Source organism: Tenrec ecaudatus, chromosome 2, assembly GCF_050624435.1.
Source record: "Tenrec ecaudatus isolate mTenEca1 chromosome 2, mTenEca1.hap1, whole genome shotgun sequence".
Lineage (NCBI taxonomy): Eukaryota > Metazoa > Chordata > Mammalia > Afrosoricida > Tenrecidae > Tenrec > Tenrec ecaudatus.
The window spans coordinates 205,798,175-205,824,369 of record NC_134531.1 but is presented as its reverse complement, the minus strand read 5'-3'; the positions used below and the strand labels follow the sequence as shown (position 1 = coordinate 205,824,369).

The 26,195-nt window shown below is 45.0% G+C and overlaps 1 protein-coding gene across 1 annotated transcript in view; it reads right to left on the bottom strand.

The window, feature by feature from the left end:
- Positions 1 to 26,195, bottom strand: part of OBSCN (obscurin, cytoskeletal calmodulin and titin-interacting RhoGEF) — a 192,372-nt gene that overhangs the window by 117,441 nt on the left and 48,736 nt on the right. Inside the window, exons 12-15 of the mRNA XM_075542891.1 lie at positions 24,378 to 24,653; positions 19,817 to 20,092; positions 16,495 to 16,770; positions 6,611 to 6,886 (exon numbers count right to left, since the gene is read on the bottom strand). Coding sequence (XP_075399006.1) covers positions 6,611 to 6,886; positions 16,495 to 16,770; positions 19,817 to 20,092; positions 24,378 to 24,653 — 1,104 coding nt within the window. The remainder of the gene's footprint in view (positions 1 to 6,610; positions 6,887 to 16,494; positions 16,771 to 19,816; positions 20,093 to 24,377; positions 24,654 to 26,195) is intronic.

Here is a 26,195-nt window from a genome sequence, read left to right as displayed (position 1 = left end):
TCAAGCTGGTGTCTTGGGGCAGGAGGCCTGTTTGCAGAGTGAAGTGCCCCGGGTATTGATCTGGGTATTGATCAATGCTAACAGAGCTTTCCCACCACTTGTCTGTCAGTTTGTTGTGCTGTGGTGGCTTGTGTGTTGCGAGTGATGTCACTGGCGTTTCAAAAGCCAAGAGGGCTGCCCAACGTCAGCACGCTTCAGCAGAGCTTCCAGACTAAGACCGGACTAGCAAGAAGGAATTCCATTTCAGAGGGATTACCCATGGAAAATCTTAGGGACAGAATTGAAACATTGCCAGAGACTGGAAACCTCAAGAAGAGAAGCGGAGCGTGGAGAGAGTGCCAGGAGATGAGTGTCTGAAGTCAGTAGACACTCAAAATATGACTGAGCACGGGCTGTCTCCCCAAAGGCGGGGACGGAGTCCAGTCTGTGGAAGTAAATACTTCAGGACCTTCACTTGCTGATGGCGCACCAGCAAAATTAGAACGTCAATTGATAATCAGAACTTGGAATGTACAGAGGATACATCTGGGAAAATTGGAAGTTATAGAAAAACAAATGAAGTAGAATGCAGTAAAAACCAGCATTCAAGGGATTAATGAGCTGAGAGGGACTGGTAGTGGCAACTTTGAATCAGAAAATTGTATGGTTTACCATGCTGGGAATAGCAAATTGACACCCAATCAAGAGGAATGTTGCATTTCATGGATAGTTTAAGATCTATCTTCAGGTACAATGCCGTCTCACATCTGAATTCAAAGATAGCCAAGAAATACAACTATTATTCAAATTTACGCACCAACCATAAACGCTAGTGATTAAGAAATTGAAATTGATCACACATGCAATCGAGATGCACTGGTAATTATTGGCGATTGGAATGCGAAAGTTGGAAACAGAAAGGAAAGGTAGTTGGGAAAGATGGCCTTTGTGATAGAAACGAAGCCGGAAATCACATGATAATTGTTGCAGGACCAACGACTTCTTCCTAAGAGATCCCGTTTTCACCAACCGAGCAGGTGGCTGACTCCACACACGGACCGCTCCAGCTGGGCTACAATGAAGCCAAAGCGACTACATCTGTGGGACAGCGTGATGGAGAAGCTCAGTGTCAGGGGCTGGCTGCCGTAAGCTCAGGCTGAAGCCGATGAGAGTGAAAACAAGTCCACAAGAGACAAACTATCGCCCGAGTCGACCCAGCTGCATATGAGTGCACCGGGGGCTTCCACGGCCACATCAAGGCACAGCCACATCGGCCCAGAGCGCTCAAAAGGTGATCATTCCAAGATCAGACTCGAGATAACGTTAGTCAGATAGAGTGGCCAAAGCCCCCTCCCTTCCCTCAATGGCACTGAACCGTCGTTTGAGAGTGAGAAGCCCGGGTGGTGGCCAAGGAGAGCACGTGAGAGCTCCTGGATCTACCAACAGGGCATTAGTCACATGTCCCAGTCTCCTTTCAGCACATCCTCCCTCACGACAGCCCCCTGGGCTCCGGACAGAAATGCAGGCTGGCGAGAGGAACGGGACCAGGAGCGCGAAGTCCAAAGACAGAGGACCGTGGGTCCACTGGGGTAATGAGCCAGTCCCATCATTTCCTTCAGATTAGATGAATGGTCACTCACCTGTGACGTCCAGGCGGAAGGACACCTTCTGGCCCCCGGCCTCACAGCTGTACTCCCCGGCATCAGCCTTGCCCGCCTGCTGCACCACCAGGCGCCGCCCACGGCCCGTGGCCTCCACGCGCACCTTGGAGCTTGAGCTCAGCCTCTTCCCGTCCTTGTACCAGGCCACCTCCGTCTGCGCCTGGGCCACCTCGCAGCTCAGCGTGGCGCTGCCCCCCGCCTCGGCCCGCACCTCGCTCCGTGCCAGCTGCTCCTTGGCAAACACCGCTGCGGGCTCTGTCAACCAGAAGGGACACAGTCAGAGAGACAAACCTAACTCAGTGCATATCACAGACACTGAAGCATCAGAACTTGACAAAATTCTATCAAGCCCAGCGATGCCATGTGCCTTACAGGCTGTTAGACTCGAATTCACACATGAAGGCTGCTTATCACAGAGCAGCGCCTGCCTCGTTTAAGAGCAGTTCTTTCATTTGGAGGGCGGTCCATTGAAGCGGTTCTAGTGTCGGTAGCTGCTAATCGTTGCCTTTTCCATGTCACACTTGGTGTTGGGCGACCGTGGCAGTCTTGTTCAGACATGGTATGTCCTCTAGCCACTTATTCCACCTATTTTAAAAGACGTAACTTAGCTAACCGAAAACCAGTCGTCGTAAGACTAGACGCTGGTCCTTTGAAAGCATTCATAAAAAGGGAAAGGCACTGGTAAGTCAAGCAAAGGGAAAGAAGATGGTATAAAGAACAAGAACAGAAAATTAACTGCACAGAGCACTAAAGAGCCAACTGAAACAAAGGGGACAGTGGCAGACTCCTACGAATGACTGCACTCCAGAAAATTTGAAAAACAACTAGACAGATCTCTTGGAGCACACTACAGTCCTATTCTACCACGGACTCCAACAGAGGAGCTGGCTCATCGTAGAAGAACTAGGACCGGGCAGTTGAAAACTCCCATGACCAAAAGAAAGGCGCCCGTGCGGAGGGCTTCGCTGGCTAATCTACCAAGCATTTACGCACACTATTCAAACACACGGAGGAGATGGGGGCCTCCTGCATTCATGTGATGAAGCACACAGAATCCTAATACCCAAGCCGGACAAACACACCGCTAAAAAAAGTACATTCCCAATATCCCTCACGAACCCAACTGCAAAACTTCTCAACAAAACCCTCGCCAATGCAATGCAACAACAATAAAAATGTTAAACCAAGTAAGGATTCATACCAGGCATGGCTCAATTAATATTAGACAATTAATAATCAGAACAATTAATATTAGAACAATCGATATAATTCGCTGTATTAATAAAACAAAGAACCACACCATCACACTAACCGAGAGAAGAGGCATTGGACAAAACCCAACCCCCATGTCCGTTAAAGAGGCCTGCCCTTGGGAGCGGGAGGGAGATCCGCCATCATAATGAAGGAGACCTGGTGGCATCAGGCGTTACACGTTAGGCTGCTCGCCCAGAGGTGAGGGGATCTGTGGGCGGAGACAGCAGAGCTAACCTCCAGATGAAAGCCGAGAGAAGGGGGCACTTAGGAAAAGAACAGAAAGCAGAGATAGAGAAAAGAGAGGATGATGGGGGAAGAGTAGGAAAGAGAGGGAGCTAGATAGAGAATGGAAAAGTGGCATTATGAAAAGATCAAAGAAGAGGTAGAGAGTACTGGGGAGAGAACGCACGAATGTATCAATGTCAGAAATCAAGGTGGAGAGAATACGAAAGATCCAACTACTATAAAAAACACTATGGTCCATAGGATTATTGTAGTTCAATAAAGTATTTTCAGAAATTAAAAATTAGAATGACTAAGGAAAATAATGAACTTTCCCCAATCTTCACATCCTATACAAAAATTAATACACATTGTATTGTACATTTAAATGTAAAATGCTGTGGGAAACTGAGGGTCGGCAAGAGAGCACGCAGCCCAATTCTCCGTCCTCGTGATTGAGGACGCTGGGAGCCCAGGGCTCTGGGTGGAGGAGGCCTTCACAGTAGTGAGTTAGAGAAGAGCCCCGGTCACGTTCTCCTAATTAAAAGTCATCCCCATATCCTCCCATTATAGCACGATCCTAATGACCTCTTACAGGCACATGCCTACTTACGACCCAGCGGGCATCTTTACCTGTAGGAGCAGACATGCGGCTATTGTTCTCACTGCTCAGGGGACAATCACTCCCCCCCCCACCTGCCCCTAGAATGAACCCAGGGACCTCTAGGGTTAAGATACTGTCCACCATGTTACACAGGTATGTATCTATGGTTGGGGAGGGCTTGCATGCCTCAAGACTATATAAATTGGTAAAAGAATAAATTATCTCTCTCTCTCTCCCACTTGGACCTGGCTACTTGGAGGAGGTGAGCAAGTAAAAACTTTTGTTTCTCTTTTGATTTATTTCCTTCAATTACACAACCTTGTCTTAGGACCCACCCGGTTACAGGCTGACTCCCACAACAAGCGAAAGTATGAAACTTTTAGAAGAAACAAAGGGGACAAATTTGGATCCTGAGGCTGAGTCAACACTTCTCACACACGACACTAAAGCACAATCTATAAAGGAGAAATGAATAAACTAGCTTCATCAAAATGTAAAACTTCTGCTCTGGGACACATATTGCTCAGAGAACCAAAGACAACCTACAGCCTATGAGGAAATATCTGCAAGCAACATATCTGGAAAGAAGACTAGTATCTACACGATGTAAACAACTCGCGAAACTCAAACGTTTCTTTAATTAAAAATGCAAGTAGAGTTTATCACCCAAGAGGATAAACAAATAGGAAGTGTCCTACATGAAAGAAGTTCAATATCACTAGTCATTAAGGACATGCATATTAAACACCAGTGTGCTATCCCCACATACCGACACCAAATGAAACTCACTGCCGTGAGTCGATCCCAACTCTTAGGGACCCTGTGGAACCGGTATAGCTGCCCCTGAGGGTCGCCAAGACGATTTAAATCTAGAAAGCCTCATCTTTCTCCCACAGAGTAGCTGGTGGTTTCAACTGCTGACCCTGCAGTTAGCAACCCAATACACAGCCCACTATGCGACCAGAAACGCTAACATAAAGCAGGAGTGGAACCACCAAATGTCACTCTCAGTCTCAAAGGTATATAGATGTGGATCCAAAAATGGAAGGGATGGTAGTTTGTTACAAAGTAAAACATGACAATCCCATCTGGCTCAGCATACACTTCCCAGCATCTGTCCCAGAGAAATAGTTTTTTGTCTCCTTGAAAAGGTATACATGATTATTTGTAGTAGTTTTAATCACAATAGCCAAAAATTGGAAGCAACCCAAATATCCAAGAGGTGAAGGTAAACAAAGTATTGCCCATCAGTTCCTTAGAACACGACTCAGAAATAAATAAAACAAGCTAATGATCTATGCAACAGCCTGAATGAAGCTCGATGGAATGATACTAACTGAAAGGTGGAGGTTACACTCTATATGATTCCATTTACAAAGCATCCTCAAAATGACTATTTATACTAATGGAGAATTGATTGGTGGTTGCCTGATGTCAGAGATGACGTTGGGGAGAGGCCGGGGTAAGTATGAGGGGTGGCACCAGGGAGATCTTTGTGGCGAGGGAACAATTCTGTCTCCCTGGTGAGGTGGCAGCTGCAAGGACGGACACAGGTGGCAGGTGGCACAAAGCTATACGGAGGAGACGAGCCAGTCAGGGTGCAGTGTAGCAATGAGACAACTTTCCTCTGGTTCCTGAATGCTTCCTCCCCACCCACTATCATGATCCCAAGTCTACCTTACAAATCCGGCTAGACCAGAGGATGTACACTGCTACAGATAGGAACTGGAAACACAGGGAATCCACGGTGGATGATCCCTTCAGGGCCAGTGCTCAGAGTGGTGATACCGGGAGGGTGGAAGGATGGTGAGGTAGAAAGGGGAACCGATTACTAGGATCTACATATAACCTCCTACTTGGGAGATAGACAACAGAAAAGTGGCTGAAGGGAGACATCGGACAGTGTAAGATGTGACAAAATAATGATAATTTATAAATTATCAAGGGTCCATGAGGGGGGAGGAGAAGGGAGGGGAAAATGAGGAGCTGATACCAGGGGCTTATGTAGACAGCAAACGTTTTGAGAATGATGAGGGTAACGAATGTACAAATGTGCTTTATACAATGGATGTATGTGTGGATTGTGATAAGAGTTCTATGAGCCCCCAATAAAATGATTAAAAATATATACGTTCACGTGATACTAAGTCAGTGTGCTGCTTTGGATGCTGTACCACAGAACGTAAGATGTAACCATTGAAAGAAACTCAGAAAGGGCACCAGGCCTTAGTTGTATGAGCTCTGAATCTATTATTATTTCAAAGCTAACAGGTCTTGAGATGACAATGCAAAGGCAATAGGAAACTATGACAAATAATAAACTGATCCATTTGGCCAGGGTGTGCAGAGAAAAAGAAGTGGGCGGGCAAAGCCACGGCAGGGCTTCAAGGGCAAGAAAGGCTTTGGCTGAATGATGCCAGGTGCAGAGGGAGCCATGGCTTCTCTCAGAGGAAGACCAGGATCCCATGTGCCCAGGAGCATGATTACTCGGGTAGCGGGAGCCGGGGTGCTCAGCTCACAGGGAGGAGTGGGGACTGAGGAGGCACAGAGATAGGACTGGGTTCGGGTGTCTTGGAGGTGGTACGGGAAGGGAGCATCCCAATTCAAAAATGAGTCTCAGTTGGAGCCGAGTCCAGGAGGGCTAAAGGGAGTAGAAGCCAGGCAGATGCATGAGCAAGATCCAGCATCCACCCCCAAGAGGAACTTATCTGGGAGCAAGAGCAGAGTGGTGGCCAGGGCTGGGGCTGGGACTGCAGCTGCACGTGCCACATGTGATGTGCTTGTGATGTTGTGATGTGAAGAGCTTTGTGGGGGAAAGGCCTTGAAGGAACCTCCCAAACCACTGCCTGGTGACGCTCCTCAGGAAGAAGCAGGAACCTCGGGAACCCACCTGTGACGTCCAGGCGGAAGGACACCTTCTGGCCCCCGGCCTCACAGCTGTACTCCCCGGCGTCAGCCTTGCCCGCCTGCTGCACCACCAGCTGCCGCCGACAGCCCTTGGCCTCCATGTGCACCTTGGAGCTGGCACTCAGCCTCTTCCCGTCCTTGTACCAGACCACCTCCGTCTGCGCCTGGGCCACCTCGCAGCTCAGCGTGGCGCTGCCCCCCGCCTCGGCCCGCACCTCACTCTTGGTCTGCTGCTCCTTGGCAAACACCACTGTGGGCTCTGGGAAAGAGAGGGACCTGCAGTCAGAGACACCTGCTAAGAAGTCAGGACATGCCGCGCACAGAGGCTGGATGGGAGCCAGGAGATCCGGAAGCTGCTCCGAGCCTTCCCTCTAGCTCTGGACACTGGGAGGTCCCGGGTCTTTCTGAATAACACCACACTACAATGCTTTTGTACCTCCTGTCACGGCAGGGTGCTTCCTAGTGAGACTGCTCCTGCGCACGCATTGTTATAGGAGATAACGGAATTTGTCGTCACTGCACACCTTCAACCTGACCGACAATGATGTCAGAGGCTTTTCCAAAATGCACACCTGGAGCACTGCCATCAGCAGTGCTGAGAGTCTCTGCTACTCCGCAGTTGAACCTACTCTCAGTACTTGGTTCTTCTCCTCCGTGGTTTTCCCATACACCATCCTGATGAATGTTTCACAGACACACTGTCTCCAAGTTTATTGACTGTTTCCTCTCTCTTGTGGTATCACTTTGCTTGACTTTCCCCAATTTTTTTCATATCATTGTCTTTTTCTAATTCAATTTTTGGAGTTCTTCTTATAATTAAATGGTGGTGCCCAGATCAATAAGGGTGCTATAAATATGAGCACATTCCCCATCTGTGTGGCGTGTCATTTCACTCTTTATGAATGATGTCTTCTGATGGATAAAAGTTCTTTGTAGTCAATGCATACATATGTATATGTATAAGATATGATCATGTTTTGTGTTGACAGACGCTATGCCCTCTCTAACAACACTGCTTTAGAAATCTTTCCTTCCCTACAGGTCATTAAATAATCTTTGCTTCCAAGGAGCTTTAATGCTCTATCTTGCACATGGAAGACTAACTCGCCTGCGTGTTTTTGTGTGTGGTGAAGGTAAAGATTCCGTTTTATACTTATTATTGTATATGGTTAAATGGCCCAACAAGCATGTATGAGAATACCGCCATTTCTGCACTCTTCCCACCGGGACCACAGCACAAACTGAAACTTCTAAGTGGGGCTGGGTCTGTCCCTGAGCTGACCATGGTGTCCACTGACTGATGGACCTGTCCCTGAGACCCTGCTATCTCGATTCCGAGATTAGAGTAAGGCATGGTATATGGCAAGGCAGTTACTCTCACTTTGCTTTGATGGCCATCGATGGTCCTTGGAATGGCAATGCCCATTTCAAATCACCACCACTGGCCAAGATCAAAAATGAAATCTTTGTTTGGATTTTGATTGAGAAGGAACACATTTACATATTCCATGTCTTTTCTCATTAACTCACATCTTCTCTATCCGCTAAAAAAAAAATGCTGACTACCCTCTCAGGAATGCCTTGTTGTTAGATGCTGTCAGTTCCGACTCATAGTGACGCCATGCACAACAGAGTGAAATGCTGTGCCATCCTCACAATTGGCTTAAGTTTGACACAGTGTCAGCCCATTTTGTGGGGGTCTTCCTCTTTTTCACTGCCCCTCTACTTAGCCAAGTATGACTTCGTTTTCCAGGAAATGGTCTCTCCTAATAACATGTCCAAAGGATGCGAGACAAGATCTCACCTTACCTCTAAGGAGCATTCTAGCTGTATTTCTTCCAAGAAAGATTTGTCGTTGTTGTTCTTTTGGACGTCCACAGTACTTTCAATATTCTTTGCCAGCACCAGCATGCAAGCACGTTGATTCTTCGTTGGTCTGCCTTGCTCATTTCTAACTTTCACAAGAACGTGAGGCAACTGAAATACCCTGACTTGGGTCAAGGACCTTAATCCTCAAAGGAAGATTCTTGCTTTTCGACAGAGAGGTCTTGTGCAGCAGATTTCCCCAACACAATACTTCCTTGGATCTCTTGGCTGCTGCTTGCGTGAGCAGTGGTTGTGAATTCAAGCAAGACAAAGTCATCGACAACGTCAATCCTTCCCCGTTACTGTGATGCTACCTGCTGGTCCTATTGTGAGGGTTTTGGTCTTTACACTGAGCTGTAATCTATCCTGAAGGCTGCAATCCTGGATCTTCACCAGCAGGTGCTTCAAGTCCTCCTCACTTTCAGCAAGCCAGGCTGCGTCATCTGCACATCATGAGTTAATAGGCCTTCCTCCAATCCTGATGCCACGTTGTTCTTCATGTGCTGCAGTTTCTCTGATGATCTGCTCAGCAGACAGACAGAGTAGGTATGGTGAGGGTATATAACCCTGAGGTGCACTTTTCCTCGGTTTAAACGAGGCAGTATTCCCTTATTCTGTTCTCACAATTGCCTCTTAATCCACATAGTTCCTCAGGAACTCAATGAAATGTTCTGGAATTTCCATTCTTCACTAGGCTAGCCATAGTTGGTGATCCACACAGTGAAATGCGCTAGCACATCAATCTGGTCGTCTCTGCTTTCCCCCAAGATCCAGGTGACATCAGCCATGATTTTCCTGCTCCACGTCCTCTTCTGAATCTGGTTTAACTCGGGCAGTTCCGTCAGCATACTGCTGCAATCACTGTTCAAGGCTCTCCAGCAAGTTTTACTTGCATGTGATAGTGATGATGTTCGATAATTTGAGCATTCTCTTGGTTCGCCTTTCTTTGGAATGGGTACAAAAATTAATTTCTTCCAGTCAGTTGGCCAAATAGTTTGTCCTCCAAATTTCCTGGCATAGACTATTGAATGCTTCTGGTGCTTCAGTAACTTGTTAAAACATGTCTATTTGTATTCTATCAATTCCCAGAGCCTTGTTTTGGGCTTGAATTTCTTCCTTCAGCACCGTTGGTTCTTCGTCACATGCAACCACTTGAAATGGTTGAACATCGATGCGTTCTTTTGGTGCAGTGACTGCCTTCTTCCCAGCTTCTTTTGATATCCCTGCCTCTTCAATCTTTTGCCCATAGAATCTTCAGCATTACTACTCAGAGCTTGCATTTTTCCTTTAATTCTTTCAGTTTAGGGTATGTTGAGCGTGTTCTTCCTTTTTTGCTCTACATCTAGGTCTTTGCAGATTTCACTGTAATAGTTTACGTCGTTCCGAGCTGCCCTTTAAATGTCCTGCTCAGCTCTTTGACTTCATCATTTCTTCCATCAGTCTCTTCTGACATTCACTTTGATCTTTCCTTTCTTTCCTGTTTTTAATGACCTTTTTCTTTATTCATGGATGATATTTTTATTAATCTTATTGGGGGCTCTTACAAATCTTATACCAACCCATCATTCAACTGTATGAAGCACACTTGTCCATATGTTGCCATCAACATTTCCAAAACATTTTCTTTCTAGTTGAGCCCTTGGTAAAAGTTCCTCTTTATTCCCCTCCTTCCCCCACTCTCCCACCCTCGTGAATTCTTGATCAATTATTTATTATTATTATTATTATTGTTGTTGTTATTTCATGTCTTACACTGTGTTGTCTCCCTTCACCCACATTTCTTATTCATCCCCCTGGGAGTGGGCTATATATCCAGCCTTTCTTCCCTCCCCCCCTTCCACTCACCCCCACCATCTCCATACCCTCATGATATTGCTACTCCCACTACTATTCCTGAGAGTTTTAATCTGTCCTGAAATATATGTGTCCAGAGCTCTTACCTGTACTAATGTGTACACTCTGGTCTAGCCAGAGTTTTAAGGTAGAACTGGGTCATGGTAGTGGGGTGGGGGGGTGGCAAGAGAAGCATTCGGGAACTAGAGGAATGATGTGTGTTTCGTTGGTGCTATATTGCACCCTAGTTGAATCATCCCTTCCTTGTATCCCTTCTGTGGGGGAAGTCCAATTCTTTACAGATGGCCTTTGGGTCTCTACTCCAACTCCCCTCTTTCTCATCAATATAATTGTTTTGGATCTTTTGATACCTGACACCTGATCCCATAGACACCTCATGATCACACGGCTGGTGTGCTTCTTCCATGTGGGCTTATTTGCTTCCCTGCTAGATGGCCACTTGTTTACCTTCAAGCTTTAAAAACCCCAGAGGCTATATCTTTTGACAGCCGGGCACCATCAGCTTTCTTCACCACATTTGCTTATGCACCCGTTTTGTCTTCAGAGATTATGTCGAGAAGTTGAGTATCAAAAAGTGCCAGATTATTAGAACAAAGTGTTCTTATGTTTAGGGAGGCCTTGGGTAGAGGCCCAAAGTCTGTCTGCTATCTTAATACTTAACATATAAATATATGTACATTGGCCTCTATGCCTTTCATTATAAATCAATATAGTTACATGTATACATGCCTATAGCTAGACCTCTGTAAATAGCTTTTGCCTCCTACTTCTTTCTTCTATTTCCTTCCACCTTCCTCTTATCCCATCATCATGCTCACCCTCCATTTGGTGCTCGGTAATTCCTCTCGGATACATTGCACTTGATCAAGCCCCACCAGGCATTATACGCCCTCCTTGCCATTAATGTTAGATCTCTTGTTGTTCCCGTATTCCTGAGTTTGGTGGCTCGCCCCTCCCCAGCCCCACCCCCTCCTCTCCCATGCCCCCCCTCCATCCTGGGTCCACCTGTCCTGTTGTTTTCTCCTCAGGTATGGATAACATTTTTTTATGTCACCCCACAGCTCGTCGAGTTTTCTGTCACTAGTATTCAAAGTGCCAAATTTGTTCTTGAGATACTTTCAAAATTCAGGTGGGCTATTCAAGGTGGTATTTTGGCCCCAATGAACCTGTTTTAATTTTCTTCAGCTTCAACTTGAAGGAAAGCTTGATGGTCTGTTCTACCATCAGCCTCTGGCCAGGTTTTAACTTCTAGCATTGGGTTTTCCATAGTTTCTTCTCACAGAGGTAATCGATTTGACTTGCATTCCATCTGAAGAAGTCCACATTTATAGTTGCCTTTTGTGTTGTTGAAAAAGGTATTGGCAATAAAGAAGTCATTGCTCTTGCAAAATTCTAACATTCAATCTGGAGCTTTGTTTATCACCAAGGCCATGTTGTCCAACGTCTGCTCCTTCTGCTTTGCTTGCAACAGAAATGCCTTAATCATCTCTCATTAGACTTTGAATTAGAAACCTGACACTTCTGACATTATTTATGCAACGCCATATAACACTTTGATTTCCAATCGCCTGTTGCGGTACTTAGATAATGAAGTGTGTTAGTGTATTTACTCTGTAGGTGCCCATATTTCTCTATCTCCTTCTTCCGCTAATAACTTATCTGTAAGTATTTTGTGTTTGCAATCACATCAGTATATGATGAGAACTTTCCCAATTTTTATACCTTTTATTTCATTTATCGCTTTACTGGGCTGTAGAATGGTGGCTAGAAGTCGTGACAGGAGGCATCTTTGTACTTTTCTAATTTTAAAGGGAAAGTGTTGAAGACTTTATTTTCAGCACAAGTTTCCTACCTTTTCTGTAGTTTTTAATGTTTTTAGTTGCTATTAAATTGACTCCAAATCTGGCAACTTGATGCACAGAGGCGGCAGCCTGGCCTGGTACAACTGCATCGCTATGGCTGCAGCATGATCGAGCCCATCGGTGTGGCTTCTGGGTCAGTCTAGCTCATTAACATTTTCTCTTAGTTTTGCTCATTGGCTAGTTTACCAAATATAGATGTTTTTCCAGAAATTTCCCTTCCCTGATCATGTATCGTAAACAAAGGAAACAAATTTTAGTCACCCTTAATTCTAAGAAGCACTCTGGCTGTATTTCATCCAAGATTGGTTTCTTGCTTTTTCTGGCTGTTCGTTAAAACAGTTCGCAGGTGTCCATTCTTCTTTATCAAATTAGGGTGCTGTGGCTGTCGCTGGGAGTCATCAGCCCGCTCTAACTCAGAGCTACCCGTGTACAAAAGAGAGAAACACGGTGCCACTCTCGTCACTGTTATATCCAAACCCGTCGCGGCAGCCGCTGTGTCAATCCAGCTCCTTGATGACCTGAGACCTTACTGAGCAGGATGGCCTTTCCCAGGCATGGTCGCTCCTGAAGAGTCCGGATGGCATGGTGGTTTACATGCTGGATTGCTAACTGCAAGGCCAGTAATTGGAAAACACCAGTCGCTCCCAAGTCTGGTGCCGAAGATTTGCCCAATGAAATACATCGCATGATTTCTTGACGATTGCTTTCCATGAGCATGGTTGCAATCCAGGCAAAATAACATCCTTGACAATGGTATTCTTTTCCCTTATGATGTTGTGTATTGGTCCAGTTTTGAAGATTTGGGTGTTTGTTTGCACTGAGTTGTAATCCCTATTAGACGATGCAAACACTTCAAGTCCTGTTGGCTTTCAGCAAGCAAAGTTGTGTCATCTGCACATGGAAAGTTGTAAATAAGCCTTTCTCCAATCCTGAGGCTTCTACATACAGTCCAGCTTCTTTGATTATTTGCTCAGCAGATCAAATAACCATAGTGAAAGGATACAGCCCTGATGCGCACCTATCCGGATTGTAACCCGTGCTATAGTCCCTTGTTCTGCTCAAATGACTGCTTCTTGGTCCATGTACAGGTTCCACATCAACGCAATGAAGTGCCCTGGAGTTCCTATTCTTCTTCGTGCTATCTATAGTATGTCATGCTCCATAAAGGTGAATGCCTTTACATACTCAAACTTCTTTCTAATAGTCTCTGCCTTCAGCCAATATCTGTCTGACATCAGCAATAAGATTCCTCGTGCCATGCTCTCTTCTACATCCAGCTTGAATTTCTGGAAGCTCTCTGTCGATATATTGATGCAACCACTGAATTAGCTTCAAATATATTTTACTTGCATGTCATATGAGTGATATTGTTTGGTGTTTCTGCACTCTGTTGGGTCACCTTTCTTTGCAATGGGAACAAATATGGATCTCCTCCTGTCCTTTGGCCAGGTAACTGCCTTCCAGATTTCTTGACATTAATGATTAAGTGTTTCTAGTGATTCACCGGATTGTTGAAACATTTCAATGGCATTCTGACAACTCCAGGAACCCTGTTTTACAATAATGACTTTGGTTCCTGATGAAATTAAAGAAGTATTCTTTCATTTCTAGCTTATTAAGAGTTTTCATTGTTTTTGTTGCTCATACCTTATACTGATGCTGAAATCTATCAAAAATTTATTTTGGTGATGGTGAGGAGAGTATCGCATTCCTGGTTGTGTTTGATCAATTGAGATGTATCCAAAAGGAAATTACTGAGAGGTGAATGATGAGTAAACATGATAGTGGGGCATGAGGAAGGAAAAAAAAAGGAAAAAGAAAGTAAAACCTGTATATGTAGGTATATATAAACATATATGCAAATATATACATATATAAGGATAGTGTATTTTTCCATGTGTGCATATAGGTAAATACAACAAGGAAGCAGATGGACTTTGGGCCTCTGCTTAAGTCTTTGGGCCACATGGAAGGGATAATAAATTCCGGGTGTGGTATTGCACTGAGGAAACACATAACTGTCCTCTAGTTCTTTAATATTTCCTCCCCTTACTATTATGGTTTCTGTTTCACTTCATTAATCTTGTTAGACCTGTGTATGTTCATTTGTGTAACTAAGATCATTCAATGAACGAAAGGCAAGATAGCTAACTCTTCAGAAACAGTAAGGGGAGTAATGATTCCCTGAGGGCGTGGGAAGAGAGAGAGGGAAGGGGAAGGGGGAGCTGTAGCGATGATGAATATATAGCCCCATTCGAGGAGAACAAATAACAGAACTATTGTATGGTGTAAGAGATGGCAAAAACAATAAATAATAATATGTAATACATTAATAAGAGCTCCTGAGAAGTAGGGTGGGGGAAAGAGGAGGGCAAGAGGAGCTGAAATCTAAGAGTTCCAGAAGAGAGAATGTATTTAAACTGATGTTGGCAGCAATTGTACAATTATGCCTGATTTAATTGAATTGTGCATTGTTACAGTATCTATAAGAGCGCCTAATAACATGATTAATAAAAATGTTTTGGATTTATTAAGTTGTATCAAATAAGTTTATTCTGCATTTATTGAAATGGTCATTATTTTTCTGTATCATTCTGTTAATTTGATAGCATGCATTGATTTTCTAATGCTAAAACAAACTTGCAGCCCTAGAATATAACCTTGGTCATCGTGGATCATTTCTGGATATGTTGCTAAATTCATTTGCTAAAGTTTTCATCAGGGAAATGCCTTCCTAGCTGTAAGAAATTGGTCATTAGTTTTAAATTCTTCCACTTTTCCTTGTCATAGTTGGTGTCACTGTTAAGCTATTCATAAAACAAGTTTGAAATGTATTGTTTTTTTTTATTTTCTTGAAGAGTCTTCATAAACTTGGAATAGTTTCTTTTAAGACTAATACATGTATTTATATTTTGCTGTTAAAAAGTTTTTAAATACTGCACCATTGTTTTAATGATTATCAGACTATATTTGGTTGCCTATTTCTTCTCAAGTGAAAAAATTCTCTAGGAAATGAGTCATTATCAAAATTTCCAAACTTATCTGCATTAAAAATTTGGGGGAAATCTCACAATAACATTCAGAAGACACATACAAGAGTATTCCTTGGCTCTACATCCAAAGCATCACTACGAACTGGCGCGCGATGAACATATTGCACGATGACCCCAGTCGTCAAGAGTGGGGATTCAGGCCTGACTTAAGTTCAAGACCCTCAAAAAAGAAAAACAAAGTACATTCTCAAGAGCCTTGGTGGCACAATGGTTACAAATTGGATTGCTAACCATAAGGTTGGCAGTTCAAAACCACCAATCACTCTGCAGGGGAAAGACAGGACTTTATACTCCTGTAGAGAGTGATAGACTTAGAAACTCACAGAGGCAGTACTACTCTGTCCTATGAGTCATCATTGACTGGATGACAGAGTTCAGACATATGTATGAACCAGCCTGGGGGTGCAGACACACACACACACACACACACACACAGATCATTAAGGAAGTGCTATGAAAGAAGTACAGCTTTCTAATTTGGTGGCTGCCACCACAGTAACTCAGTATTATTAGCAAGGCATGCAGATGTGATGTAAACTATTTATTCCTTTCCATCTCTAAAAATATACATTAAACTCTAAGAGAATTAAAAACAACATGTTCTAACTAAAGACAAAATGGAAACACTATTTGGTTTAGAAAGAGAATCCCCCAACTCGGAAGAGCAGGTCCCTCTACCGTGAGTCTGCACAGGCCTTACACTACCACGTGGATCTGAATCCCATGCCGGTAAGTGAGACATTGCTTCCACTTCCACACCAGAGGAAAGCAACAGTGGCCCAGAGCATGTAGAGGTCCCATTCAGAGATCTTTCTTGAGATAATTGCATTGCAACTAGGTGAACAAATCTCCGCCCCTCCCCTTCCTCAGTGAAATTCAAACATCTCTTGTGGTGAGAATCCTCATGTGATTGAATAAGGCATGTAGAAGCTGCCAGCCAACAGGAGGACATTCACATAATCCAGGTGAGAGATGTGTGCTCCACCTGAGACTCTTAAAAACCACACAGAGCCAGAGCCCTGCAAACCAAAGAAGACAAGGAGGGCTCTGGGCAGGAGCTGGAGACAGGTGACTAACTCTTCCTCTGGGAAAAGCCTACTGAGGCGGAGAACAGGCCCTCGACCTTCAGGGCACACTCTTCAACGACAAACTCCTTTGCTCCAGGTCACAGGCACAATATGGGAATCAGTGAGCCCCACCATTCTCCTCAAACAAAACTCATGGTCACTCACCTGTGACATCCAACTGGAAGGAGACCTTCTGGCCCCCTGCCTCACAGCTGTACTCTCCGGCATCTGCCTTGCCCGCCTGCTGCACCACCAGCCGCCGCTCACAGCCTGTGGCCTCCACGCGCATCTTTGAACTTGAACTCAGCTTCTTCCCATCCTTGTACCACACCACCTCCGTCTGGGCCTGGGCCACCTCACAGCTCAGGGTGGCGCTGGTGCCCACCTTGACCTGCACTGCATTCTGCAATGGCTGCTTTTTGGCAAACATCACCATGGGCTCTGGAGAAGGGGAACACAGGGTCAGAGACACAAACCCGGTACCGACCAATTTCACTAAGTGAAGAACACAGTCAATGTCACTGGCTTACGCATGAAGAAAGTGTTGAATTGATACATGGATGGCTGTATGCATTTTCACCAATATTAACAATAATTTAAGAGAAACAAATGAAAAGTTAATCAAATGGAAGTTCCTAGATTTGAAAATACAATGACTAAAATTACACTATTAACGGAATGGGTAGAATATGAGATGCCACAGACCATGAGATTAGTGAACTGGAGGAGAGGTCAATGGAAAACATCCGGACTAAAGCAAACAAAGACAAACATAACTTTTTTAAAGAATAAAAGGCAGAGATAGATGAAAGGAGAGGACGAAGAACTGAGAGTATGAAGAAAGAAGGGAGTTGGAGGAAAACATTTTAAATGTAGTTCTCAGAAAAAGACAATAAGACGGCTATCAATGGCATGCCTCTGGCCAGAATGCCCAAAGAAAAAGAAGGGAGAGAAGAAGAGAGAAAACATTGATTTACCAGTGTCAGCAATTAAGGAAGGGGCAAAGATCAGACAGACATTTTTAAAAAGCGGTGTGATACACATTGTTATTATAGTTTGATTAAGTGATAGCAAAAAATAAAATTAGAAAGGCCAGGGAAAATAGTTAACAGCTCCCTAAACCTCCCACCTCATACAAATATTAACTCACACTGGATCATAGATTTAAAGCAAAATGTAGAACTACAAACTTTTAGAAGAAACTGCAAATGAAACGCCAATGGGGTCACCCTACAGATCTAGTATAAGAGCTAAAACTAAAAGTGTGTGGCATTCCCAAGTGTCACGTTCCATGCCGGAGCGACACGGCCGTGGCTGCAGCATGGTACAGCAGCTCTGGGAGAGGCCGGCAGCTGGTTACAACGTTAAACCTGAAAACTCCATGTGACCAAGAAACCCAGGTCTGGGAATTTATTCATACCCAAACCCTACCTATCCCTAACCCTAAATTTAACCCTAACTCTAACCCTTAATGGTTCAACCTTAACACAGGTGTTATCACTTAAGCCCTGATCCTAACCCTAACACAAACCCTAATCCTAACCCTAATACAAACCCTATCCCTGACCCTAAGCCTGGAGAGAGGTAGGGGTGAGTATGAGGGGCACCCATCACCTGGGAGATCTTTGTGGTGACGGAACAGTTCTCGGTCTGTTGGAGTAGCATGGCAAGACTGTACACATTTATTAAGTGACACAAAACTAAACATTCATATGATACACTGTCAATGTCCTGCTTTTGAGATTGTGCTGCAACGTAAAAGATACAGCCATTGAGGATTTGGGGTTTACACTTTCATTCTAACCTAAGAACAACTAGTTCTTATGATATGGCTCCGCCGATGCTGATCCTCAGGACGAGGTCACTGAAGATATGGCTGCTATCGCAAAGTGTGATCAAGATACTAGATGGCGCTCAGTTGTGAGAAGGAACTGTGTCTGGGATCTTAAAGGCCTGTCTTCAAACAGGGACCATCTACGTGAGGCGTCAGTTAAGTCCACATGCAAGAAGCACAGCAGCCTGCGTGAGCCAAGGATTGTAAATAACAAAATCCAAATCTGATGGAGGGAACTGTATCAGAGCTTCAATTGTCAACACCTGGATTGCAGAAGGCTATAGATGAGAGTGGACGTGCAAATCCATTTGCAGGGTCCACAGGTGAATTAAGCCTCCTCTGACCACAGAAGGATGTGGGTAGCCGTGTTCTCAGCTGGAGAGTATTATTAAATGCACAAGGAAGTTAGGTAAACATGTAATACTGTATCATTTGATCTCTCTTGGCCAATTTAAAAGTGGTTTGTTTTTAAAGTGAAGGGGGAACACACATGGATTAAGCCTCTGGTAAAGCCCTCTGACCATGGGCCAGGACTATGAACAGCCTTCCTATCATGCAGAATGTATTGGAAAGTGGATTATTGTGGGTGCGGTTAGATTAAAGCTTAACAACTTATCCTTTGGGCTTTCTTTTCTGTTGAGGGTTTTATCTGCTTTACTTTGTTATTGTTGTTAGCTTTCTTGTTTTTTGTTTGGTTTTCATCTTTTTCTGTATATGAAATCCAAGATAGATAGATCTATAGATACAGTCATTGGATAAATGGCTCCTTGGGGGAATGGAGAGGAGGTTGGGGAGAAATGGGAGCTAATAATAATGAGTACAACAGTAAAGGAAATGCTGTAAGACTGATTGTGGTGATGATTGCACAATTCTTGATGTGAATGAATTATTGAATTGTACAATATGTGAATTGTATGTGAAAAAATTGTTTAAAAATAAATAAAATATTATTAAGGTGCAACATTTGAAAGAAACTGAGAGACTACCAACAGGATCTGTCTGTGAATCCTGTTCAGCTTGCTCTACATCTGTAACTATTTTTAAACAAAAATCTTTAAATAAAAATACAGAGACAATAGGAAACTATGTTAAATAATAAATTAATTATTTTGGTTGGAACATGTAGACAAGCAAGAGCAGGGGGCAGACAGGTCACACAAGACCTTCCACCGATTGCCAGGTACAAAGGGAGCCATGGCTTCTCTCAGAGGAAGAATCCCATGTGCCCAGGAGCATGATCACTCGGGTAGCGGGAGCCAGGGTGCTCAGCTCACAGGGAGGAGTGGGGACTGAGGAGGCACAGAGATAGGACTGTGCTCGGGTGTCCTGGAGGTGGCACGGAAAGGGAGCATCCTAATTCCAGAAAGAGTCTGAGTTGGAGCAAAGGTCCCGAGCCCAGGGGGAATAAAGAGACCAGAATCCAGGCAGATGCATGAGCAGGATCCAGCATCCACCCCCAGGAGGAACTTATCTGGGGGCAAGAGCAGAGTGGTGGCCAGGGCTGGGGCTGGGGCTGCAGCTGCACATGCCACATGTGATGTGCTTGTGATGTTGTGATGTGAAGAGTTTTGTGGGGGAAAGGCCTTGAAGGAACCTCCCCAACCACTGCCTGGTGATGCTCCTCAGGAAGAAGCAGGAGCCTCAGGAACCCACCTGTGACGTCCAGGCAGAAGGCCACCTTCTGGCCCCCGGCCTCACAGCTGTACTCCCCGGCATCAGCCTTGCCCGCCTGCTGCACCACCAGCTGCCGCCGACAGCCCTTGGCCTCCATGTGCACCTTGGAGCTGGCACTCAGCCTCTTCCCGTCCTTGTACCAGACCACCTCCGTCTGCGCCTGGGCCACCTCGCAGCTCAGCGTGGCGCTGCCCCCCGCCTCGGCCCGCACCTCGCTCTTGGTCCGCTGCTCCTTGGAAAACACCACTGCGGGCTCTGGGAAAGAGAGGGACCTGCAGTCAGAGACACCTGCTAAGAAGTCAGGACATGCTGCGCACAGAGGCTGGATGGGAGCCAGGAGATCCGGAAGCTGCTCTGAGCCTTCCCTCTAGCTCTGGACACTGGGAGGTCCCGGGTCTTTCTGAACAACACCACACTATAGTGTTTTTCGACCTCCTGTCACGGTGGAGTGCTTCCTAGTGAGACTTCATGTGAGACTGCTCCTGCACACACACTGTTCTACCACAGGGCTGCCGTGAGGTCGGGAGACCTGCCCTGGGAGGGTTTCAACCACTGCGTCCGTCGTTTTACTGGTATAGGCTGTGCACACTGCGCTCAAGGAGATGACCACCAGGTTTGGGTGACTGCACACCTTCAACCTGACCCAATGGCACCAGCGCCCTTTACAAAGTGTACACCTGGACCTTTCGGTGACTCCAAATGAAGAAAAAAAGCCTGCAAACATACAGTAATCATTACGAGGAGTGTGAATCTGGGAAATTATGAAGTCATCAAAAATTGAATAGAACACATAAAGATCGATATCCTAGGATTAGTGAGCTGAAATGGACTGGTATGGGCCATTTTCTATCAAGACCACCATATGGCTTACTATGGGGGGAGTGACAAATTCAAGAGAAATTCAAGACCTCACATTCAATGCCAAAAAGAATGTTTCAAGATCTGCCTTGGAATGTGATTAGATCATACCTATGCACTACATGAAAGTGGAATTAATACAACTATTATTCAAAATACACACCAACGATTAAGTAGTGATGACAAAATTAAAGAAGTCTACCGCATTCTTCTGTCAGATATGGATCAAACGTGCATTGGTAATTATTGGTTATTGGAATGTGAACATTGGAAACGGGAGGGACAGTAATTGGAAAATAGGAGGGGGTGCCCCCCAAAATCGGGGGAAAATGTCTGCTGGGAGGATCTTTCCTAGTACACATCTTTCCTGCTAAGCAAGCATTGAGCCACTCGCTATGAGTTCGTGCACCCAGTGGTGTCACCTGGGGAGGTTCTCTCTGGTCACAGTGAATTTATTCATGAAAGCAGTTTCACTAGAACCTTGGTTTTTGTGATGGCTGGTTTAAGAGAACAGTGTGTGGATGTGAAATTTTGTTTCCTGACTGGGAAAAATGCCGCAGAAACTGCTGTGATGTGGAACACAGCTTACAAGGACAGAGCTGTCGGAAAAACTCAAGTGCACAAGTGGTTTTCTCATTTCAAAAAAGGTGAAGTGTCAATTGATGACAAACCTCATTCTGGATGTCTATCATCTTTCCAAACTGATGAAAATGTAAAGTTGTAGTGCATTTGGGATTCGTCCCACCAGATCAGACTGTTAATTAAGCTTTCTTTAGAAGTTCTGAAAAGATGGCATAGCAGTGTGCAACAAAAAGGCCTGAGTGGGGCCACAGGGGACTGATTTTGCAACCACAACAGTGAACCTGCTCAGCACCTCAGTGCACCAGGTTCTGGAGGAAAAAAAAGCATGTTTTCTTTCCCCACTTAACTTCCTCATCTGATCTCACTCTATGTGACTTTAGTTCGTTTCTGGGAATGAGGAGGGACATGAGAGGGCAGTGATGTCACTACACAGAAGAGATGAAGGGGAAAATGAGGGAGGTGCTATCAGCCATCCAAACAGATGAGCTTGAGAAATGTTTCCAAGGATGGAATCTCAGATTTGAGAAATGTATTAAGTGTAAGGGAGAGCACTTTGAAGGTGATAAGATTATTTCGTGAAAAATTTAATACATAGCTTTGGAGGGAAAAAACTCTGGGTTTGGGGGGAGGGGTAGCCCCTGGTATGTTTTTGCTGATAGAAAAGGAACTAGAGATAGCATGACAAAACTTTGGAAGATAAATAACTTCATTGGAAATACCTTTCTTTCAACAACATAAACAGTGACTGTACACCTGGACCTCATCAGATGGAACACATATTGATCATATTGGCTACATCTGTGGGAGGAAACAATGGAGAAGCTCAATACTAGCAACAAACCCAACTGTGGAACAGACCATCAACTGCTCATCTGTACGTTCAGGTTGAAGCTGAAGAAAATTAAAACCAATCAAGGACAGCAAAAATACAACCTTGGACATCGAGTGCCTGACTTTAGAGAACATCTCAGAAGTCGGCTGACACGCTGAGCACAGACGACAGAAGACCTCGTGAGCTGTGGGGTGGGGACAACAAGAACTTCACACCCTAACGGGCAAGAGAGACGTGAAATTGCTCTTAAAGCAAATGCAAACGTTAAAAGAAAGCAAATGGAAGAAATGACGTGAAAGAGCTGAATAGACATTTTCAAAGGGTCACTCAAGAAAACAAACCATTAAAATAAGATGTGCGGCAAGATATGACAAAATAACGATGTATAAATTACCAAGGGCACATGAGGGAGGGGGAAAGGGGAGGGAGGGGGAAAAAAAAGAGGACCTGATGCAAAGGGCTTAAGTGAAGAGCAAATGCCTTGAGAATGATTGGGGCAGGGAATGTATGGATGTGCTTTATACAATTGATGTATGTATATGTATGGATTGTGGTAAGAGTTGTATGAGTCCCTAATAAAATGTAAAAAAAGAAAAGAGGAGAAAAAATGATTAGGGCAAAGACTGTACAGATGATGTGCTTTATACAATTGATGTATGTATATGTATGAACTGTGATAAGAATTGTATGAGCCCCAATAAATTGTTTAAAAAAATAAAAATAAAAGGGAAACTTAAAAAATAAATAAATAAATAAAATAAGATGTGCAAACACCTGGAGTCTAACCAACATGGAAGAACACACTCCGCATTGTTCAAGCTGGATGAAAGGAGTAAAAAATTCAAGCTTCGAGTGGCAGTGTTGAAGACGTCTGTGGCAAAAAGCATAGAATTACATAGGCAAAATCCCCCGCTGTCTGTCAGCTCAGCGACTGTGTCTTGCTGTGGTGTGCTGACACAGTCTGTGTGTTGCTAGATGCTGGGGGCTATGTCACCGATATAGGAATACCAGCAGCTCGCCCAAGATGAGCAGATTCATCAGAGATTCCAGATTAAAAACTAAAACCAAATGCACCGCCATTGAGGCAATACTGACTCAGAGTGACCTGGCTGTGGGTTTCTGAGACTCAACTGCTTACTGGAGTAGAAAGCCGTCTTCTTGTACAGAGCAGCTAGTGGTTTCAATCTGCTGCCCTCTCGGATTGCAGCCCAATTCAAAGCCACTACGGCATCACAGAGTTTGAAATGTATTATTTTTGTATTTTCTAGAAGATGCTCCAAAACAGGATAAGTTCTCTCAAAAATAGTGCATGAGTGGTTATATTTTGCTCTGTGAAAGGCATTAAAACAATTAGCTCCATTGTTTTTAATAGTTACAGTATTCTTTCTGTTGCGTACTACTTCTCCAGTCTAGACTTCTCTAGGAACTTTATCCAAGTTTCAAAAATTATTTGAATACAGAATTAGAAATAGTTGCTTGTAATAATATTCAGAGAATCAGGGTAGTTCATGTCTTCACATACAAAGCATTACTATCAACTACGCAAGAGGAAAATTATGACCCTAACAGTCAGGTGTGAGAACAGCCCCAATCTGAGTTCACAACTCTCAAGAAAAGGAAAATCCAGCACATTCGCAAACATGTGAAAACACAACGTGTTTTTCAAGAGAGAACGCCCACTCTCCCAGGAGCATGAATATCAAGTCGTCATTGTTCACGTACGGTGCACAGACCTCACGCCAACGTGCATCTCTGAATTCCATGAATATTGCTGAGCACATTGTTGCCACAGCCACTTCAAAGAAAAGCAACCCGAAACCCAGAGCACCTGAAATCCTTGCATGCAAAGATCCTCCTTGAGACAATGCCAGTCGAGCTGGGGAACAAAGTGCCCTCCCCTTGCTCATCGGGATTCAGACAGGAGAATGCCACGTGGCCCGTGATACGGGCATGTAGACGCTGCCAGCCAACAGGACGACATCACGTAGCCCAGGTGAGAGATGCATGCTCTGCCCCAGACTCTTAAAAACCGACAGAGGCAGAGGCCTGGACACAAAAGAAGGCAAGGAGGGCTCTGGGCAGGTGCTCGGGACAGGTGACAAACCCGTCCTCTGGGAAAAGTCTACTGAGGTGGAGAACAGGCCCTCGACCTTCAGGGCACACCCTTCCACAACAAGCTCCTCTGCTGCAAGTCACACAGACAAGGAGAGATAAAGTCCAAAGAAAGAGACTGCCAGATTCACTGGGACAAAACTCATGGTCACCCACCTGTGACATCCAACTGGAAGGAGACCTTCTGGCCCCCGGCCTCACAGCTGTACTCTCCGGCATCTGCCTTGCCCGCCTGCTGCACCACCAGCCGCCGCTCACAGCCTGCGGCCTCCAAGCGCACCTTTGAACTTGAACTCAGCTTCTTCCCATCCTTGTACCACACCACCTCCGTCTGGGCCTGGGCCACCTCACAGCTCAGCGTGGTGCTGGTGCCCGCCTTGGCCTGCACTGCATTCTGCAATGGCTGCTTTTTGGCAAACATCACCATGGGCTCTGGAGAAGGGGAACACAGGGTCAGAGACACAAACCTGCTACTGACCAATTTCACAGATACTGAAGCATCTGAGTTTAATAAATGCCCCATCCAAGAGGCCAAGTGCACCACCTAACTCTTATAAACTGATATAGCACCATAAAAGAGATGGCAGTTTGTTACAAAGCTAAACTTTAAAATACCATAAGGCCCAGGAAACATATTCCTGGTCATTTACCTCAGAAATAAACATCTGTGCTTATTGCTCCACACAAAGATTATACATGATTCATGGCAGTTTTCTTCACAATATCTAAAAGCTGAAAACAACCCAGTTAGCTTTCAACCCATGAAGGCTAAATGAACTGCATTCATACCTTGGAATAGAACTCAGCAATAAGAAAGACAAACTAGTGATTCATGCCAGAGCCTTGGTGGCGTAGTAGGGTTGTGACTTGAACTATTAACCCAAAGTTTGGCTGTTCAAATCCACAGGAGAAAACAGAGGTTTTCTACTCCCATAAAAGGTTATCATCTCAGAAATCCACAGGAGCAGTTCTACCATGTCCTACAGGGTCAATATGGGTAGGGCTCCATTGGATGTGAGTAAGTTGGCTTTTGCTTTTGGGGGGGGGTTTTGTTTGTTGTTTTTGGAGCCATTCGTGCAGCATTGAAATGGATCTCAGCAGAATTACACTGATTAGAAAAACGCCAATAGGCAGCGATTACACCCTGTATGCTTTCATTTCTGTAGCACTGTCAAACAACGACCTCCAGCGATAAGCACAGAGTAGTGTTGCCTGGTGTCACAGATGTTGGGGAGGGGCCAGGGGTGAGTATCAGGGGTGCACCAGGGAGATCTTTGTGGTGAGGGAAGAGTTCTAGCTCATCCTTGAGGTGGCAGATGCAGGAATGTACAGGTGGCACAAAGCGATACGTTCACGGGACACAGGGTCAGTGTGCGGCGTTGGATGCTGTGCCACAGAACAAAGGATGTAACCGCTGAAAGAAACTCAGGAAGGACACCAGCACCTGGTTCTACCTTCTCCCAAACTTCCTTTCAGTCTATTATTATCTGCACAAAAAATGTTTTGAAGATGAAAATTCGAAACAACAGGAGACTCAGAGAGCACCAATGGACGAACCAGTTTCACTGGAACAAGTAGACAATCAAGAGAAGGGGGCAGACAGGTCACACAGGACCTTCCACTGAATGCCAGGTGTAGAGGGGGCCATGGCTTATCTCAGAGGAAGACCAGGATCCCATGTGCACATGAGCATGATCACTCGGTAGAGGGAGCCAGGGTGCTCACCTAACAGGGAGAAGTGGGGACTGAGGAGGCACAGAGATAGGACTGGGCTCAGGTGTCTTGGAGGTGGTACAGGAAGGGAGCATCCCAATTCAAAAATGAGTCTCAGTTGGAGCCGAGTCCAGGGGTGCTTAAGGGAGTAGAAGCCAGGCAGATACATGAGCAGGATCCAGCATCCACCCCCAGGAGGAACTTATCTGGGAGCAAGAACAAAGTGGTGGCCAGGGCTGGGGCTGGGGCTGCAGCTGCACG